Below are 16,620 nucleotides of genomic sequence, written 5' to 3'. Positions count from 1 at the left end.
GTATGGACCAGTCAATTACTGAGGGTCTACCTAGTCTGTCAGGAACCAGTACAGGAAATCACAAATAGTAATAAAAACATGCAAAGTCTCTCCGTATTGTTCAGGGAGATTGACAATCAAAAGCCTTTCTGTTTTTATAGAATAATCACACCAACTGGGCAGGAAAGTTAAATATTTAACAACTGCTGTTGCTTCTTTACTCTCATTTTTCTATGGAATATTTCTGAATAACAAGGAGGTCATTTCAGGTAAAGGACAAGTTCCTTTGCTCAGGAGATGGTGCATTTTTAGATTTTTCCACCAGAGGGCTATGTCGGCTCAGTCATTGAATAGGTTCAAAACAAGGTCTATAGGTGTGAGTCTGAAGAAGCACAGCACGTCAGGCAGGAACAGATAGGTCTCAGCAAGGGATATGGGGATTGGGCGGGAAATGGTTTTGAGAAGGAAGACCAGCCATGGTTTTGAATGGCAGAGCCTACTCAAGGGGCCAAATGGCCGCTCCTATTTCCTATGGAATAATGAGACATTTTTAAGCTTATTCATGGAGGTGGGCATTGCTGTCTGGGCCAGCATTTATTGAGTATCCCCAGTTGCCCTTGAGAAAGTAGTGGCGAACTGCCTTCTTGAACCACAGCAGTCCATTTGGTGTAGGTACACCCAGAATGTTGTTCGGCAGCGAGTTCCAGGATTTTGATTCAGCGATTCCATTTCCAAGTCAGGGTGGAGAGTGGCTTGGAGAAGACCTTGCAGGGGGTGGCATTCCCATGTGACTGCTGCCATTGTCCTTCTGGGTGGTAGAGGTTGTGGGTTTGGAAGGTGCTGTCTAACTGGCCTTCGTGAGTTCCTGCAATGCATCTTATAGATAGTGCACACTGCTGATACAAAGTGTCGGTGGTGGAGGGAGTGAATGTTTGTGATATGGTGCCAACCAAGTTGGCTGCTTTGTCCTGGATGGTGTCAAGCTTCTCAAGTATTGCTGGAGCTGCACACATCCAGGCAAGCGGGGAATATTCCATCACACCACTGACTTGTGCCTTATAGCTGGTGGGCAGGCATTGATGAACTCAGGAGGTGAGCTACTCACTGCAGGATTCTTACCCTGTGACATGCTCTTAGTAGCCACTATATTTAAATAGCTAGTCTCAATCAGTTTCTTGCTGTAATTACAATGTTCCCAAGTTGGCTGAGGAATTTCCTCATTCAGAAATGGAGTTAAACGGAGTTCCGGATTTGGTGTCCATTATGTTTCCTGATGTTAACACAGGCAGCACCAGGATTTCTACTGCTGATGACAGTGGCAAGGATACTGACCAAGGTTTCCAATTCCTGCTCATTATTCATCAATCTGGACTGGGAAGTACAGGGTGTGAGGATGCCAAGTGGAGGGGAGAAGTGAACACTGCAATGGTGCAACCAACATTGGACAACACTCAATGTTTAGGCTCACAGAGTCAGAAACCAAATAGAAGGGTTCAAGCACTAAGGAGCAAGAAGTAAAAAACGATAGTGAAGAAAGCAACTGGAGCATTTGATCAACAAATTTTAATTTCTTCAAAAGTAAGCTGAAATCATTGGCGGCCAACCACATCCCTTGCATTTTGAACCTGTGTAGAGGCCCTTCTTCTCGTGGCTGGACACTGCAAGCAAGGAATCTAGTTGCATTGACTTGAAAACAGTCGATCATTTGTAACATACAAAAGTGATGTAAAAAAACATTCCCTGGCCACAAGTCTTTAATGAATTGTGTTCAACACAGACCTCATATTTGTTCTTCTCGCAGTTAGTAAACAAGTCACAATAGTTGGACTGTTCAGACCCGTACTCAATCAGGTAGCTACTTCTGTTGGTTTCTCCAAATGACAGTATTTATTCCCTGATTCTCCTGGTTGCTATATTCCCAGTATTTATACAGTGTCCTTTGCAACGGCAAGCATTGTTTTTATTTTGCACATATCTGTTACTTTCACACTGTACTCTGGCACGCTGAGCGATGCTCCCATGGAAACCAAGGGGTTTCTAATGAGAAAAGGAAAAGAACACAGATGTCATCCACGTCAACTCGTCTTTGAGTGTTGTAATATTGACCATTTTCTCAGCAGATTAAGCTAGCGTACAGCAAGTTAAAATGTTCCTGTTGACACATCAGCTTTTTCTGCAGTAGTTTAGTACAGCCAAGTGGCTCGCCAGACAGAAGTTAACAGTCAATCGCCTTACTGTGGGACGAGAGTCAAAGTATGCCAGACCATGAAAGAATGTAGGGCATCAGGGTGGCTAAGTGATCTGCACTGCTGCCTCACAGCGCCAGGGACCTGGGTTCAATTCCACCCTCAGGCGAATGTCTGTGCAAACTCCGCACATTCTCCCCGTGTCTGCATGGGTTTCCTCCAGGTGCTCCAGTTTGCTCCCACAGTCCAAAGATGTGCAGATTAGGTGGATTGGTCATGCTAATTTACTTATAATGTCCAAGGATGTGCAGGTGAGGAGGATTAGCCTTGGGAAATTGCAGGGATAGGGTAGGGGATTGGGTCTGGGTGGGGTGCTCTTTGGATGGGAGTAAAACTTGATGGGCCAAATGGCCTGCTTCCACACTGTATGAATTCTATTATGGCAGAGTTTCCTCTCTACAGAACATTAGAGAAGCAGGTTGGTCTTTTTGATCATCGTGAGAACTTCGCAGTCAGAGTTACTGAGACTTGCTCTCAATTCCAATTGTAAAAATTATTTCAGTTTAAATTTCACCAGCTTAATGGGATATGATTTCGCATCTTCAGGTCACCCCTTTGGGTTAGTAGCCCCGGAATATTACCACCAGGCCGTAAAGCAGCATTTACTACATAAGCTGAGTTTACAAGTTCTGTTTGGAAAGACCTGCTAGAACTAGACCATTAGACAGCATAAAGCCAGTTGGTTTAATTGTAGGGCCAGTGATCAGTGGTTGCTACAGAGTATATAATCGTCAAAAGTCAACAGCGTTCTGTTGGAGGTGTTACTTAATCAAACTGAAATCCATTGGGAAACAAAGTTGTATAAATTGCTATATTACTGAGATAGTATTAAGTGATGATGTAATGTAATACTGAAGTATAGTTATGTAACAGCAATACAGTTAAACTATATTAAAAGTGATAGGTTTGAAACCTATCTAGGTCTAAATAAAGAATGCATTGTTAGCAAGTTTATATACTCTTTATGATAACAGTTAAAGCTAAGGTCACCATAATTCCAGTGGGCTGCTCTCATTTTTTTTATTCATTTGTGTGAAGTGGGCCTTGTTGGCTGGCCAGCATTTCTTGCCCATCCCTAGTTGCCTTTGAGAAGGTGGTAGTGAGAGAGATAAAACTGACCCAACAGTTTAACGTGACAGTCACCAGACGTCATGTGAGGGGTGAGGTTAAGAAGGCAGAGCCGTTATCGGATTGAAGCGTGCTGTTGGCATCACTCTGCATCGCAAACCAGCCTTCCAGCCAGCTGAGCTAACTGACTCCCTATTATGACACTCACTTCAGGATGAAATACGCCAAGACTGAGCATGGAACAATTATAAATAAACACGAATAATTTCACTAATCACCTGTAACAAGTTGATGGAGATGATCCCCCTTTCCTAGTACATCGGCTCGAGGCAACCAGTCTATGTGACCTACCTAAATTTCATTAAAGAGTCTCGAGAGGACCGGGCAGAGCAGTGAAACTCCTGGACTCCAGAACCTTCCAGAATCCTCTGCACATTTCTCTCTGTTATCCCTCCCCCTAAGAAACACACAAAGGTAAAAGATGCAATTTTTGTAAGTAAAAACATGCATTTTAACAGCCAATGAAGTATTCTTGAAAGATAGTCAGTACTATAATGCAGAAAATATGCCAACCAATTTATATACAGGAAGCTAAAACAGCAAAATTATAATAATCACATAATCAGGTGATGTTGATTGGCCCAGGATACGTTGGATAAGTCCCCTGTTCTTACATACATTCAAACCAGCAGTAACAGTAGGCCATTTGGCCCTTCAAGCCTACTCCACCATTCAATCAAATCATGATCTGTTTGTGTATCAATTCCACATTTTCATTTATGCCTGATAATCCTTGATTCCTCACCTTAATAAGAATCAATCTACCTACATCTGCCTTAAAAATACATAATGAACCAACTTCTACCACTTTTAATTCCGTAAGGTGCACAAGCCTCAGAAAGAAAACAATCTCATCTTTTTCACTAAAGGATGCTCCCTAATTTTAAAACAATCCACTCTAGTTCTGGACTCATCCACAAGAGGAAACATCTTTTCCACATCCAACCTTGTCAAGACTATTCAGGATTTACACACTTCAAAAAGTCAACTCTCACTCTTCTAAATTCCAGTGGAAACAAGTCCAGCCTGTCCTATCTTTCCTCATAAACAACCCAATCATGTGCGAAATTAATCCAGTAAATCTCCCTTGAACTACTTTCAACACATTTATATCTGTCCCTGAATAATGAGATCAGAACTACACATAATATTCAAGATATTGCATCATCCATGCCCTGGATAACTGAAACAAGAAATCCTTAGTTGTAAATGCAATTCCTCTTAGAAGAAAAGATAATTTTACTTGTACTTCTGAAAGCATTCTGAAAGTGCAGCACATCCTCAATATTGCATTTGGAGCATCATCTTAGATTGTGTCTCTGGACTGGGACTCGAACCCACAACCTTCTGAATCACAAGGAAGAATGTTCCCAGCTGATCCACAGTTGATTCCCATCTACCGAAAATCATTATTTTGCAGAACACTTATTGAAAGACAAGAAGACATTCAATATCAATAAAACAGCAGATAAAGGGGTGGGGGGGCATTCTTAATGAAAAGTGGGGGAATAATCAAGTCATAGAATGTAGGATCTCTATAGTGTGGAAGCAGGCCATTCAGCCTATCAAGTCCACAACGACCCTCCAAACAGCATCCCACCCAGACTCACCTGCCCCCAACCTATACCTGTAACCCTGCATTTCCAATGGCTCAACCACCTAACCTGGACATCCCTGTACACTATAGGCAATTTAGCATGGCCAATCCACTTAACCTGCCCATTTTTGGACCATGGGAGGAAACCAAGCACCCGGAAGAGAACTACACAGACACAGACAGAAGGTGCAAACTCCACACAGACAGTTGCCCAAAGGTACAATTGAATCCAAGTCAATGGCGATGTGAGACAGCAGTGCTAACCACTGAGCCTCCATGCCGCCCCAGTCTTTAGACACTGGCTTTAAAAGGAACAGCAATACTATCAACACAGAATTGAAGACAACCAAAATATCACACAGGAGATTAACATTAAAGATAAAGGCCCACAGATTGAAAGTAATATATTAACATAGATATAGGATTGGTTAAGGACAGGAAGTAGAGATCAGGGATAACCAGGATATTTTCAAGTTAGCAGGTTATAACTAGGATCAATGCTAGGCCCTCAACTACTTACGATCTATTTTAAAGGTAAGACAAAGATGTACGGTGTAGTAACATACAGGTACATTTTATTCAAAAAGCAGACATGCTGTCACAGCTTTTTAGCTTGCACTTATCAGGATACTTGCTACAAGCTGCACATGTTCATACATAGGAACCTGCACTCTGCAAGCAAAAGAAAGATGTCCAGACGTTGAGCCTTTCTGAGTTAAACAAAATTGTGGGAACAATAGATCCCTAGTTCATGACAACATTTTGACCAACAGAGTCAATTCCCAGCCTACTAATCAACACTTTTCTCATGCGGTACAAATTGTTACTCCCTTTGCAACTCGAGATTCATACATGTGTTCTAGTGCATGCAAGATAAAAAAAACTTCCACAAAATGTCTCCTCTTTTCAGTATTACTCAGATTCCGTGTTGCCAAAAAAAAACCTAATTTTGCTGATAAAACAAAGTTTGTCAGGGTTAGAAACTGTGGAGATGACACAAAAAAGATTAAATAAATACAATATAGAAACTTATATTTTGGAAATGCTGCTAGAAGAAATATAATATGAGGAAGTGTGAATTTATTCAAAGAAAAGTAAAGTACTGCAGATGTTGGAGGTCCAAAATGAAATCAGAAAGCGCTGGAGAAACTCATCAGATCTGGCAGCACCTGTGGAAAGTGAAAGAGTTAACATTTCAAATCCAATATGACTCTTCTTTGGAACTCTAAATTCACACAAGTTCCTGGTAGAAAGAGATGTCAATGATCAGAGATTGAGTAAATTGGGCTTGTATTCTCTGGAGTTCAGAAGAATAAAGCCTAAAAGATCTGAAGGGTTTTGACAGGGTGGATAATGAGAGATTATTCTCCCTGGCTGGGAAATTTGGAAATTGGAGGCACAGTCTTAGGATAGTCCCCTATCATTTCTCCACTCAGACAGAATGTGAATATCTGAGCATTGAGGATGGCTGAGAGGGATAGATTTTTGACTGATAAGTGAATCAAAGGTATGGAGAGCAGTGAGAAAATGGGCCTGAGGATGATCAGCCATGATCTTATTAAATGGCAGAGGAGACTTGAGACACTATATGATCTACTTCAGCTCTAATTTCTTATGTGCTCAAGTTGTATATCTTCTGTGGACTGGTCACAAAAAAGATATAACATGGAACACTGTGATTAGTTATCAATCAGACAGTGCCTTACATGTCCATTGTTTTAGTCCCAACACCTGTTAGGCAAAGCCTTAAATCATATAAACTGCTACCACTTTGGCCAACTGTTGGGGCTAAGTCACTCAGACAAGATAGAGAATGGCCGCTAATTAGGAAACATGGCAAATGATCTTGTAAGGTTAGCATAGAGTGGAAGAAGCTTTAGTTTGCGTGTAATCCTTTTGTACTTAAGAATGCTATAGGCTCTGGTCTTTAGTGGCAAATGTTAGTATTTAAAGAAGGGCCCTCTCCTTCCTATCACATTATTTCTGACCTGGAGGATACACGAGCAAACAAATCAAGAGTTTTGTTCGCCCTTTACCTACTCTGATCACTGCCTTGTAATGGAAGAGAGTTGGGCAGCGCTGATGAATTGTTAATCCTACAGCATTCATTGTGATATTTTTTCATGGTCCATCAAATAACTTCAAAGTATCAAAGTGCAATTGACCTTATCTACACAACCATAGAGAGAACTTTTGTTTTTAAACACGGTATAACATAGGCAAAAAAATTCAATTTTTGGAACAATTGCTTCCTGCACCAACAGAATTATACCCTTCCAGATTCTAATCTCCACAAAGGAAAGAACAAAAGTTTGAATCCCAAAACAGAACAGGAAAGTGTATTACCTGGTACGACAATAATCCTTTGTTTTGCCTGAATAATGTAAATGGAGAAAAAGACCAACATTAGTAGCTAAAAGAATGCAGTGCTAGTTTCTATTATAATTTTAAAAAATTTAGAACAGATGGCAGGAGAAACTTCTACATGAACATCTATAAGAATGTGGAAAACATTTCGAGTGTCAGTGGTTCTGCTGTCAGAAGTATTACACCGGGCAGGTGAATGAAACGTCGCACACCCATCTTTCTAGCATGCCCAGATGCATCTTTCCTAACATAAGGATACTATACAGTTCCCTGCACCCTGATCCCACATTAGCTCCCAGTCCAGCAAAATTTAGATTTTAAAATCCTCAGCCTTGCTTTGCCCTCGTTATTTCTTTAAATGCTCTCATTTACCAGGGCTTTCTACCTCCTATTCCCTAGTCAATTACGAACCTGAGTAATTGTATTTCCTTCAGTAACATGTGATTCCATTTTCTTTTTTCTCCTTTATATGGGATGAGAGCATGTCAGCAATGCCAACAACCATTGCCCACCCCTAGCTGCCCTTGAATTGAGCAACTCGCTTCAGCACTTCACACAGCAGGTATGAGTCAAACACATTGCAGTGGGTCTGCAGCAACCTCTGGGCCAGAGCAGATAAAGGGCAGATTCCTTACCCTACAGGACATCAATGAACCAGATGGATATTTCCTCATTACTTTGTGGTTCATTTTAAATGCTTTTTGGACATCGTAAAGATATACAGTGCTACTGTCATCAACCCTCCGAGCTACTTTAGCAAAGAACTCAATCAGGTTAGTAGTTTAAAATAACGAAGTGTATAGCTGGATGAACACAGCAGGCCAAGCAGCATCTCAGGAGCACAAAAGCTGACATTTCGGGCCTAGACCCTTCATCAGAGAGGGGGATGGGGAGAGGGTTCTGAAATAAATAAGGAGAGAGGTGGAGGCGGACCGAAGATGGATAGAGGAGAAGATAGGTGGACAGGAAAGTATAGGTGGGGAGGGGATAGGTCAAGGAGGCGGGATGACTTTGGTACGTGGGAAATGGAGGTGCGGCTTGAGGTGGGAGGAGGGGATAGGTGAGAGGAAGAACAGGTTAGGGAGGCGGGGACGAGCTGGGCTGGTTTTGGGATTCAGTGGGGGAGGGGGAGATTTTGAAGCTTGTGAAGTCCACATTGATACCATTGGGCTGCAGGGTTCCCAAGCAGAATATGAGTTGCTGTTTAGTAGTTTAGTAGCCTTTAACAAGTCTGTGCCAGTTGCCCTCTAATAGCCCATATTCCTCCAAGCAAGAATTAATTTTGTCCTTGAGAAAGCAGTTTTCCCACCACTAACATTGTCTGAAGCCTGTAGATGTCATGTTTGTTCCTCTCCCCATCTTCAATCATTCAGATGTTTTCTGGCATTGAATTACAGGCTGGAAACTAGCCATTTGGCACCAGGTTCACCCTATTATTTACACTTGGTGCTTCATACCAAACCTTCTCTGCGCCAGCAAAGAAAACATTTGGACACATTTAAAATTGTTGCTGCCTAAACCACAAACCCACTTGTTCTACCAGACGCTTGATGGTTGGCAGCCCCTCAAGTGCCGTGCTGTCACATCCACTGGTGAGAACCCGCTCAAAGCCCAAAGAGATGAGGCACTCCAGGGAGGTCGTGGGGTCACGCACCATATCAAACGCTGTGGAGACATAAATAACAGCTGGAATCAGCGGGTCAGTGACATCGCCAAATGGAGAGAGACCAGGGAACTGCAACTTTACTAATCAAATTCCAGTACACCCCTCTGAATCACAAAATCTACACAACTGGAAACTACCGTAAAGCTTTAATTTTCCAAGGAAAAGAGATTGTAATCATTCAAAAATATGAATTCCATTTGCAGTTTTTCTATTCAACCATTGATTGTCTTCTGTAGAGCTACAGTGCAGACAAAGGCCATTCAACCCAACTGGTCTATGCTTGTGTTTATACTCCACAGAAGATTACTCCCACCCAACTTTTACTTGCCCCATCAGCATATCTGTCTACGTCTCTCTTTCTCAGGTACTTAAATAGTTTCCCTTCAAATACATCTATGTTTCTTTGCCTCAACTATTCTTGAGTTATGTATCTTCACCACTCATGTTTCTCTTGAATTCCCTATTAGATTATTAGTGACTGACTTGGGATGATAGCCCTCATTCCAGTTTGCCCTGCAGTGGACAGATCTCCTCCTTGTCTTTTCCTTTAAACTCTTCCTAATTTTAAAGATCTCTATCAAGTCTGTTTTTTTGCAGAAGAGTCCCAGGCTGTTTGGACTTTCCTGATAATTGTAAAATGTCGGTACTGGTATCACCTTTCTGCATATTCTGTGGTACTTCTCTGTTCTTCCAGAAACAGTAGGTTTCCCCTTCACCCCCAGTGAAGTTGTTGGTCACTTCAGATTTTTCCTATGTTAATCCAATGGAAACTCCCTCTTTATTCAGACATACTCACCTCTGTGAAAAGTCACGGACAGAGGTCGTGATTCAGCTGCAACAGAGGAAGCAATATTTAGACATTCTAAATACTCACCATCTCACGTTAAAAAAGGAAGTTTAACACAAGCACCAAAATGGATCATTCTGCTGTACAAACCTTTATCGTTGGCTTTATCATCCTTTATCCTTCATCATCCCTTCCATTTCCCTACCCGACAAAAACACAAATCGAATGATCTCATTTTGAAAACATTTCTGATATTCTTAAAGTTGTCCAAATCATCTTACAACCAGTGTGAGTGTAATCACTGTTATAATACTGAAAACACGGCAGTCAATTAGTGCACAGCAACTGCCACAGACAGTAATGAGGTTATGATGAGTTCATCTGTTTTTAGTGATGGTAGTTGAAGAATAAGTATTGTCCAAGGCACTGGGCAGAACTTCTTGCTATTCTTTGACATGGTGCAATGAATGTGCCCCCACCGAGAGGGCAGAGTACAGTCTCAGTTTAAATTCTCATCTGAATGATACCACTTCAACATTGCTGTGCTCCTTCTATACCGTACAGGAGTGCCAGCTTTGGTTTGGATTTGAACCATGGACATTGAGTTTCAGAAACTGATGAATCCGGAAGTTGGCTGCCATATTTCATACATTACAACAGTGACTACCATTCATACAGTACTTAATTGACTGTAAAGCACTTAGTAACATGTGGTTACAAGGGAACACAAAAAAGAAATGTAAGTTTCTCTCCTTTTTTAATGGACTGATATATGAGAATTCAGTTCCTCAAACTTGCTACCCCATCCAATTAGCTCAGAGAAACAATAAATGAAAGACAGCCTCAAAAGGTGGCTTCCACAATTGGGGAGGACTATCCCAACATAAGTCATCACCTCAGGAAAGGGAAGAACATTTTGGAAGGAAACTAACACCTAATATAGCATTTTTGAATACCATGCAGTACAAAGGAAAATACAACAGGACAGGCCATTCAGATGCTCTGAGCCATCTTCCAATTAGATCACAGCTGATCTGTATTTTAGCTCCACCATCAGCCTTGGTTCTGTAATTTTGTAATCCTGAAGTTTTCAACTGATCACAAGAACAAAAGCTTTTTTTGTGAAGAGTTCCAGATTTCCACTGATCTTTGTTATGAAGGTGTTTGTGTGGACTTCCCCATGATTGGCCTAGCTCTAATTTTTAAGTTTATTTACTGTCCCCCACGCCAACATTCTGGATCCCTCAGTGGACAGGGCTGCCAATTCAGCTTGGATGTATTTCTGAAGGTTTTGTCATGACACGCTACCCTCTCCTAACTGCTCCCATCCTTGGGTAGATGGCACAAAAACTCTTGTGGCACTTTGGCCTTCCTATCCAGCCCAGGTGATCCTTGAATTTTGATCAAATTGATTTTTAATCCCATTCCCAGGAGCTTTATATCCAATAAACGGAAATGAAAGAGTCGGCAACTCCTATCACCAGGCAAAATAGTTTCTTTTTCATATCCACTCTTTGATCATCTTAAACCCCTTATTTAGATCGCCATAGTGTGAAGCGCATACCGATCAAATCCATGCACACTTCAGTGTTGACACTTCCATCCTCTGTCAGAACTCCAAACACTGTTCCGTCTGCTCCGTTGGCTTTGACCATCTTGATGTCAGCTTTCATGACCTCAATTTCACTGTCAGAGTACAGGAAGTCCCCTCCTCGTGGGCGTATCATGGCAAACACCGGAATCCTCACGTGCTGTTTAACCAACTGCAACAGACCTGCCACAACCAACCAGTGTCATAAAAACAAACAAATAATGAGAGAAGACTACTTTGACACTCATTAGAAATGTTCTGTACTGCTTTAGTCTGCTCATGAAGCAAACTTGTACACCCCAATCTCTGCTGTTCAACCCTGGCTGCTTATGTTTCACAGGTGACATGTTCAGACAGCCACAGAGGCTTATGGTGCAGGAAGGAGTTCTTCAGCCCATCATGGCTCTTCTTTGCAATTTAATTCCACATTCCAGCTTTTTCCCTACCGCTCTGCAATTCATTCTCTTCAAGTCTTTGTCCAACCAATCAGATAATAATCCATCTCCCTGTTTTTGCTCTCAGAAGTAGATAACCTCACATTTATCCACATTATACTGAATCTGCCATGCATTTTCCCAAATCACATCAAAGCCTCGATGCATCCTCCTCACTGCTCACTCTCCCACCCAACTTTGTGTCATCTGCCAATGTGGAGTCATTACATTTAGTTTTCTCATCTAAATCTTTAATATATATTGTGAAGCCAGTGTCTTTACAATACTATCAGAAACTTAGGAGAACATTTGCAAACTTCAAAGAAGATTGCTCAAACAAATCTCCACCAGACATCTTGCTTAATTAGTGTGAATTGTTTTGGCCTCAACAGTCACCATTAATATGCTTGCATAGCAACCACTTAAAACGAGTCAGAGTCATCGGGACGTACAGCACAGAAACAGATTCTTCAGTCCAACTCATCCACAATGACCAGATATCCTAAATTAATCTAGTTCCATTTGCCAGCATTTGGCCCATATCCCTCTAATCCCTTCCTATTCATATACTCATCCAGATGCTTTTAAAATGTTTTAATTGTACCAGCCTCCACCACTTCCTCTGGCAGATCATTCCATAAACACATCAGCCTCTGTGTGTAAAAGTTGCCCCTTAGGTCACATTTAAATCTTTCCCCTCACACCTTAAATCTTGCCCCCTAGTTTTGGACTCCCCTACCCTGGGGAAAAAACCTTGGCTATTCACCCTATCCATGGGATAACCTCTGATTGTTAAGTGGGACACCTGCTAACTTGTCATCTTGCTACAGAGGCTTCAATAGCTGGAACAGAAAATATTGCAAATCCGCAATCAACTAGATAACCACTAGAGGGAGAAAGGGAAGAGATAGAATTATGTCAAGTCTACAGCAAAGAAACAGGCCATTCAGCCCATCTACACAATGCCAGCCTTCCTGTTCCACCTGGAAGAAGTATTTGTGGAGAGGGATAAAAGAATGTAGTATAGTAACAGTTCTGAAGAACCACATCACACTCAAACCATTAACTCTGTTCCTCTCCCCACAAATGCTGTGAGAACTGCTGAGTTTCTCCAGCTTTTCAGTTTTTAATTCAAACGTCCAGCATCCATAGTGTTTTACTTTACTTACAGACAGTAATGCTGAGAGTTCATGTGATGGATGCCCTGGCAGCTTTTTGAGGTCAGTTATTGGTGTGAATTGCAGTGTTAGGTAGTGACAGAAAATCTTTCAGCAGAGATTTGACCAACATTTACTATACAGCATCGCCGAGTGGCTTTGCTTTATTCTGCCCTCGTTAGTTAGAAACAACAGTAACTCTGGAACTCACCAATACTGGGAGTGATGCCTCCTTCCACTAAGCTGGAACACAGTTCAATCCGACATGCTCCTGAAAACAATCACAAACAATGAACTGTGGCGCAGTGGGGGTCAAGGCAACTGAAAGGTGAAATGACCAAAAGAAAAGCTGCAACTTCCAGCTAATTTGGCAAATATTCAACAGGTCATGCCATGGCTAGGCTGATTCTTCACAAAGGATGAAGGAAACCAGCTAGGATGTTAACTATGCAGAGTTTTAAATAGAATCTACAAGAACAAAACATGCAATAAGGCACTACAGGACTATGCTGATGTTTATACACCATACCAGCCACCTCCTAACTCTCTTCATCTAATATCAACTTTTTTTTCTACTCTTTTGACCCTCATGTACCTATCCAGTTTCCCCTTGAATATGTCTACATGGTCTTAAGTAAAGCTTTTGACAAGGTCTTCTACGGTAAACTGGTTAAGAAAGCAAGAGCTAATGGGATCCAGGGCAAATTGTCAAATTGGATCTAAAACTGGCTTTGTGGCAAGAAACAGGAGGTGATGGTTGAAGTGTGTTTTTGTAACTGAAAGCTGAATCCAGTGACATATCACAGGGTTTAGTGCTTGATCCCTTGCTGTTTGTTGTGTACATGATCTGGACATGAATCTAGGAAGTATGATCAGTAAGTCTGCAGATGACATGAAAATTGGTGGTGTGGTACAGCAAGGGGGAAAGCATCTGAAGGGAACAATCTGATTGAAGTGTACAAAGTTCAGAAAAGCACTAATAGGGTAGATAGGGAGAAACTTTTTCCCCTGGGGGGGTTAAGAACTAGGGGACACACTTCTTAAGGTAAGGAGCAGGAGGTTTAGAGGGGATTTGAGCAAGTTGATTTTCATCAGAAGAGCGTGGGTATTTGAAACTCACTGCCTGAAAGAATGGTAGAGGTGGCAACCCTCAAGACATTTTAAAAGCTATTTAGATAAGCACTTGAAATGCCACAGCATACAGCTGGAAAACGCAAGGAGAATAGAGGGATATTTGATGACAAGTATGAACATGGTGTGGATCAAGCCACTTTCCATACTGTAATTGCACTGTGAATCTATGGTATTCATGCCAACTATTGATCCAAGCCTTGATTACTTGTAGATTTGACCAATTCTATCCATCTTCCTCCTTCCACAAGTTTACCAAAATTTGCACAAGTTCCATTCATCCATGCTACTTAGTTTACATTGGCCTCCATTTTAAAATTTTTCTCCTTTCCTCAAAATCCTGAAACTTCCTCTCTAACAGCACTGCAGATGTGCCTATAACATCCCGAATGGAGTATGAAAACAGCTAATCACTGCCTTCTCAATGCCAATTAGAGATGGACAATAAGTGTTGGCCAAGCTAACAAGACCCACATCACGTGAATGAATAAAAAACAGTTGGAAAAAAGTGAGTAAAGACTGAAAGTGAAAATAACATTCGATAATTTACGAAATACAGTCCCAATCTAATGTGCAGCATTAGACTTGTACAGTACATACCTCCCCTTTCGGCACTGATAGCAGATTCCACTGAATCTGCACACACCTCCATTAGAATGCGTATTGACATCCGACCCTATGGATCAAATGGATGACATTTTTTAAGCTGATAAACAACACATTCAGAAGTATAGTTCAAGTGAAGTAAAGTGCAAATAACATTCACACCAAACAAATTCCAGGCAATGACCATCTCTAATAAGAGTCAATCCAACCATTACCCTTGACATTCAATAGCATTACCAGAGCTGAATTCCCCACTATCAACATCCTGGGCATTACCATTGACCAGAAACTGAACGGGACTCACCATGAAAATGCAATGGCTACAACAGCAGGTCACAGGCCAGGAAAACTGTAGCAAGTAATTCACCTCCTGACTCCCCAAAGCCTGCCCACCATCTACAAGGCACAAGTCAGGACTGTGATGGAATGTTCTCCACTTGCCTGGATAGTGGAGCTCCAACAACACCCAAGGAAAATCAGCCTGCCTGATGGCACCAAATCCACAGTCAGTCACTCCACAATTGCAGAAATTCACCAAATATCCTTAGACCTTCCAAACCCACATCAAGACGGACAAGGGCAGCAGAATCATGAGAACACCACCACCTGCAAGTTCCCCTACAAGTCACTCACCATCCTGACTTGGAAATATATCACTGTTCCTTCAGTGTCATTGGGTCCAAATCCTGGAATTCCCTCCCTAATGGCATTGTAGATTTATCTACAGCACATGGACTGCAGCAGTTAAAGAAGATAGCTGACCACCACCTTCTCAAGGGCAACTAAGAGCAGGCAATAAATGCTGGCCATTCATGTCCATGTCCCACAAGAGTATTTTATAAAGTTATGTGGGCATGTAAATATTTCAATGACTCCATAAATAATCATCCAACCATAAGTGCCATTGCTTCCCAATTGACTGATCAGTCTGAGGGCCAGTCCCTTGTCTGAGAAGATGAATGTCCATATGACAAGATAATAAAGTGTGGAGCTGGATGAACACAGCAGGCCAAGCAGCATCTCAGGAGCACAAAAGCTGACGTTTTGGGCCTAGACCCTTCATCAGAGAGGGGGATGGGGAGAGGGAACTGGAATAAATAGGGAGAGAGGGAGAGGCGGACCGAAGATGGAGAGAAAACAAGATAGGTAGAGAGGAGCGTATAGGTGGGGAGGCAGGGAGGGGATAGGTCAGTCCAGGGAAGATGGACAGGTCAAGGAGGCGGGATGAGGTGGTAGGTAGGAAGGAAATGGAGGTGCAGCTTGAGGTGGGAGGAAGGGATGGGCGAGAGGAAGAACAGGTTAGGGAAGCAGAGACAGGCTGGGCTGGTTTTGGGATGCAGTGGGGGAAGGGGAGATTTTGAAGCTTGCGAAGTCCACATTGATGCCATTGGGCTGCAGGGTTCCCAAGCGGAATATGAGTTGCTGTTCCTGCAACCTTCGGGTGGCATCATTGTGGCACTGCAGGAGTCCCACGATGGACATGTCGTCTGAGGAATGGGAGGGGGAGTTGAAATGGTTCGCGACTGGGAGGTGCAGTTGACTATTGCGAACCGAGCGGAGGTGAAGGTTGCAGGAACAGCAACTCATATTCCGCTTGGGAACCCTGCAGCCCAATGGTATCAATGTGGACTTCACAAGCTTCAAAATCTCCCCCTCCCCCACTGCATCCCAAAACCAGCCCAGCTCGCCCCCTCCCCCCACTGCATCCCACTTCATTATCTTGGATTCTCCAGCATCTGCAGTTCCCATTATCACTGTCCATATACAAACTGTTTCCGGGGAGGAGGGAAGAAAGTTAAGCCAACCAGTGATGATTATGTGTGAATAATCTTGTGTTTCACAAGGAAGTCTGAGTGAGAGTGTCACAGGTCTGAGATCTAAAAGAATGAGTTACTGTAGAAGAGAGATTTCAAAGCACCACAATAACCATA

General features: G+C 42.2%; 1 protein-coding gene across 3 annotated transcripts in view; it reads right to left on the bottom strand.

Annotated features, from left to right (window-relative positions):
• Positions 1-1,555: 1,555 nt before the first annotated feature.
• The window catches only part of cutc (cutC copper transporter homolog (E. coli)), a 26,520-nt gene continuing 11,455 nt past the window's right edge, over positions 1,556-16,620 (bottom strand). For 2 of the 3 annotated variants that reach the window (XM_048550828.2, XM_048550829.2), the window contains exons 2-9: positions 14,684-14,759; positions 13,164-13,223; positions 11,335-11,544; positions 9,780-9,815; positions 8,849-8,982; positions 7,297-7,324; positions 3,645-3,750; positions 1,556-2,016 (exon numbers count right to left, since the gene is read on the bottom strand). In XM_048550828.2, coding sequence (XP_048406785.1) covers positions 1,905-2,016; positions 3,645-3,750; positions 7,297-7,324; positions 8,849-8,982; positions 9,780-9,815; positions 11,335-11,544; positions 13,164-13,223; positions 14,684-14,753 — 756 coding nt within the window. In that variant the 5' untranslated portion in view covers positions 14,754-14,759 and the 3' untranslated portion in view covers positions 1,556-1,904. The remainder of the gene's footprint in view (positions 2,017-3,644; positions 3,751-7,296; positions 7,325-8,848; positions 8,983-9,779; positions 9,816-11,334; positions 11,545-13,163; positions 13,224-14,683; positions 14,760-16,620) is intronic. The other variant, XM_048550831.2, reaches the window with a different exon arrangement.

Source organism: Stegostoma tigrinum, chromosome 20, assembly GCF_030684315.1.
Source record: "Stegostoma tigrinum isolate sSteTig4 chromosome 20, sSteTig4.hap1, whole genome shotgun sequence".
Taxonomy (NCBI): domain Eukaryota; kingdom Metazoa; phylum Chordata; class Chondrichthyes; order Orectolobiformes; family Stegostomatidae; genus Stegostoma; species Stegostoma tigrinum.
The sequence above is the reverse complement of the archived record's forward strand: the minus strand, read 5'-3'. Positions and strand labels throughout refer to the sequence as shown.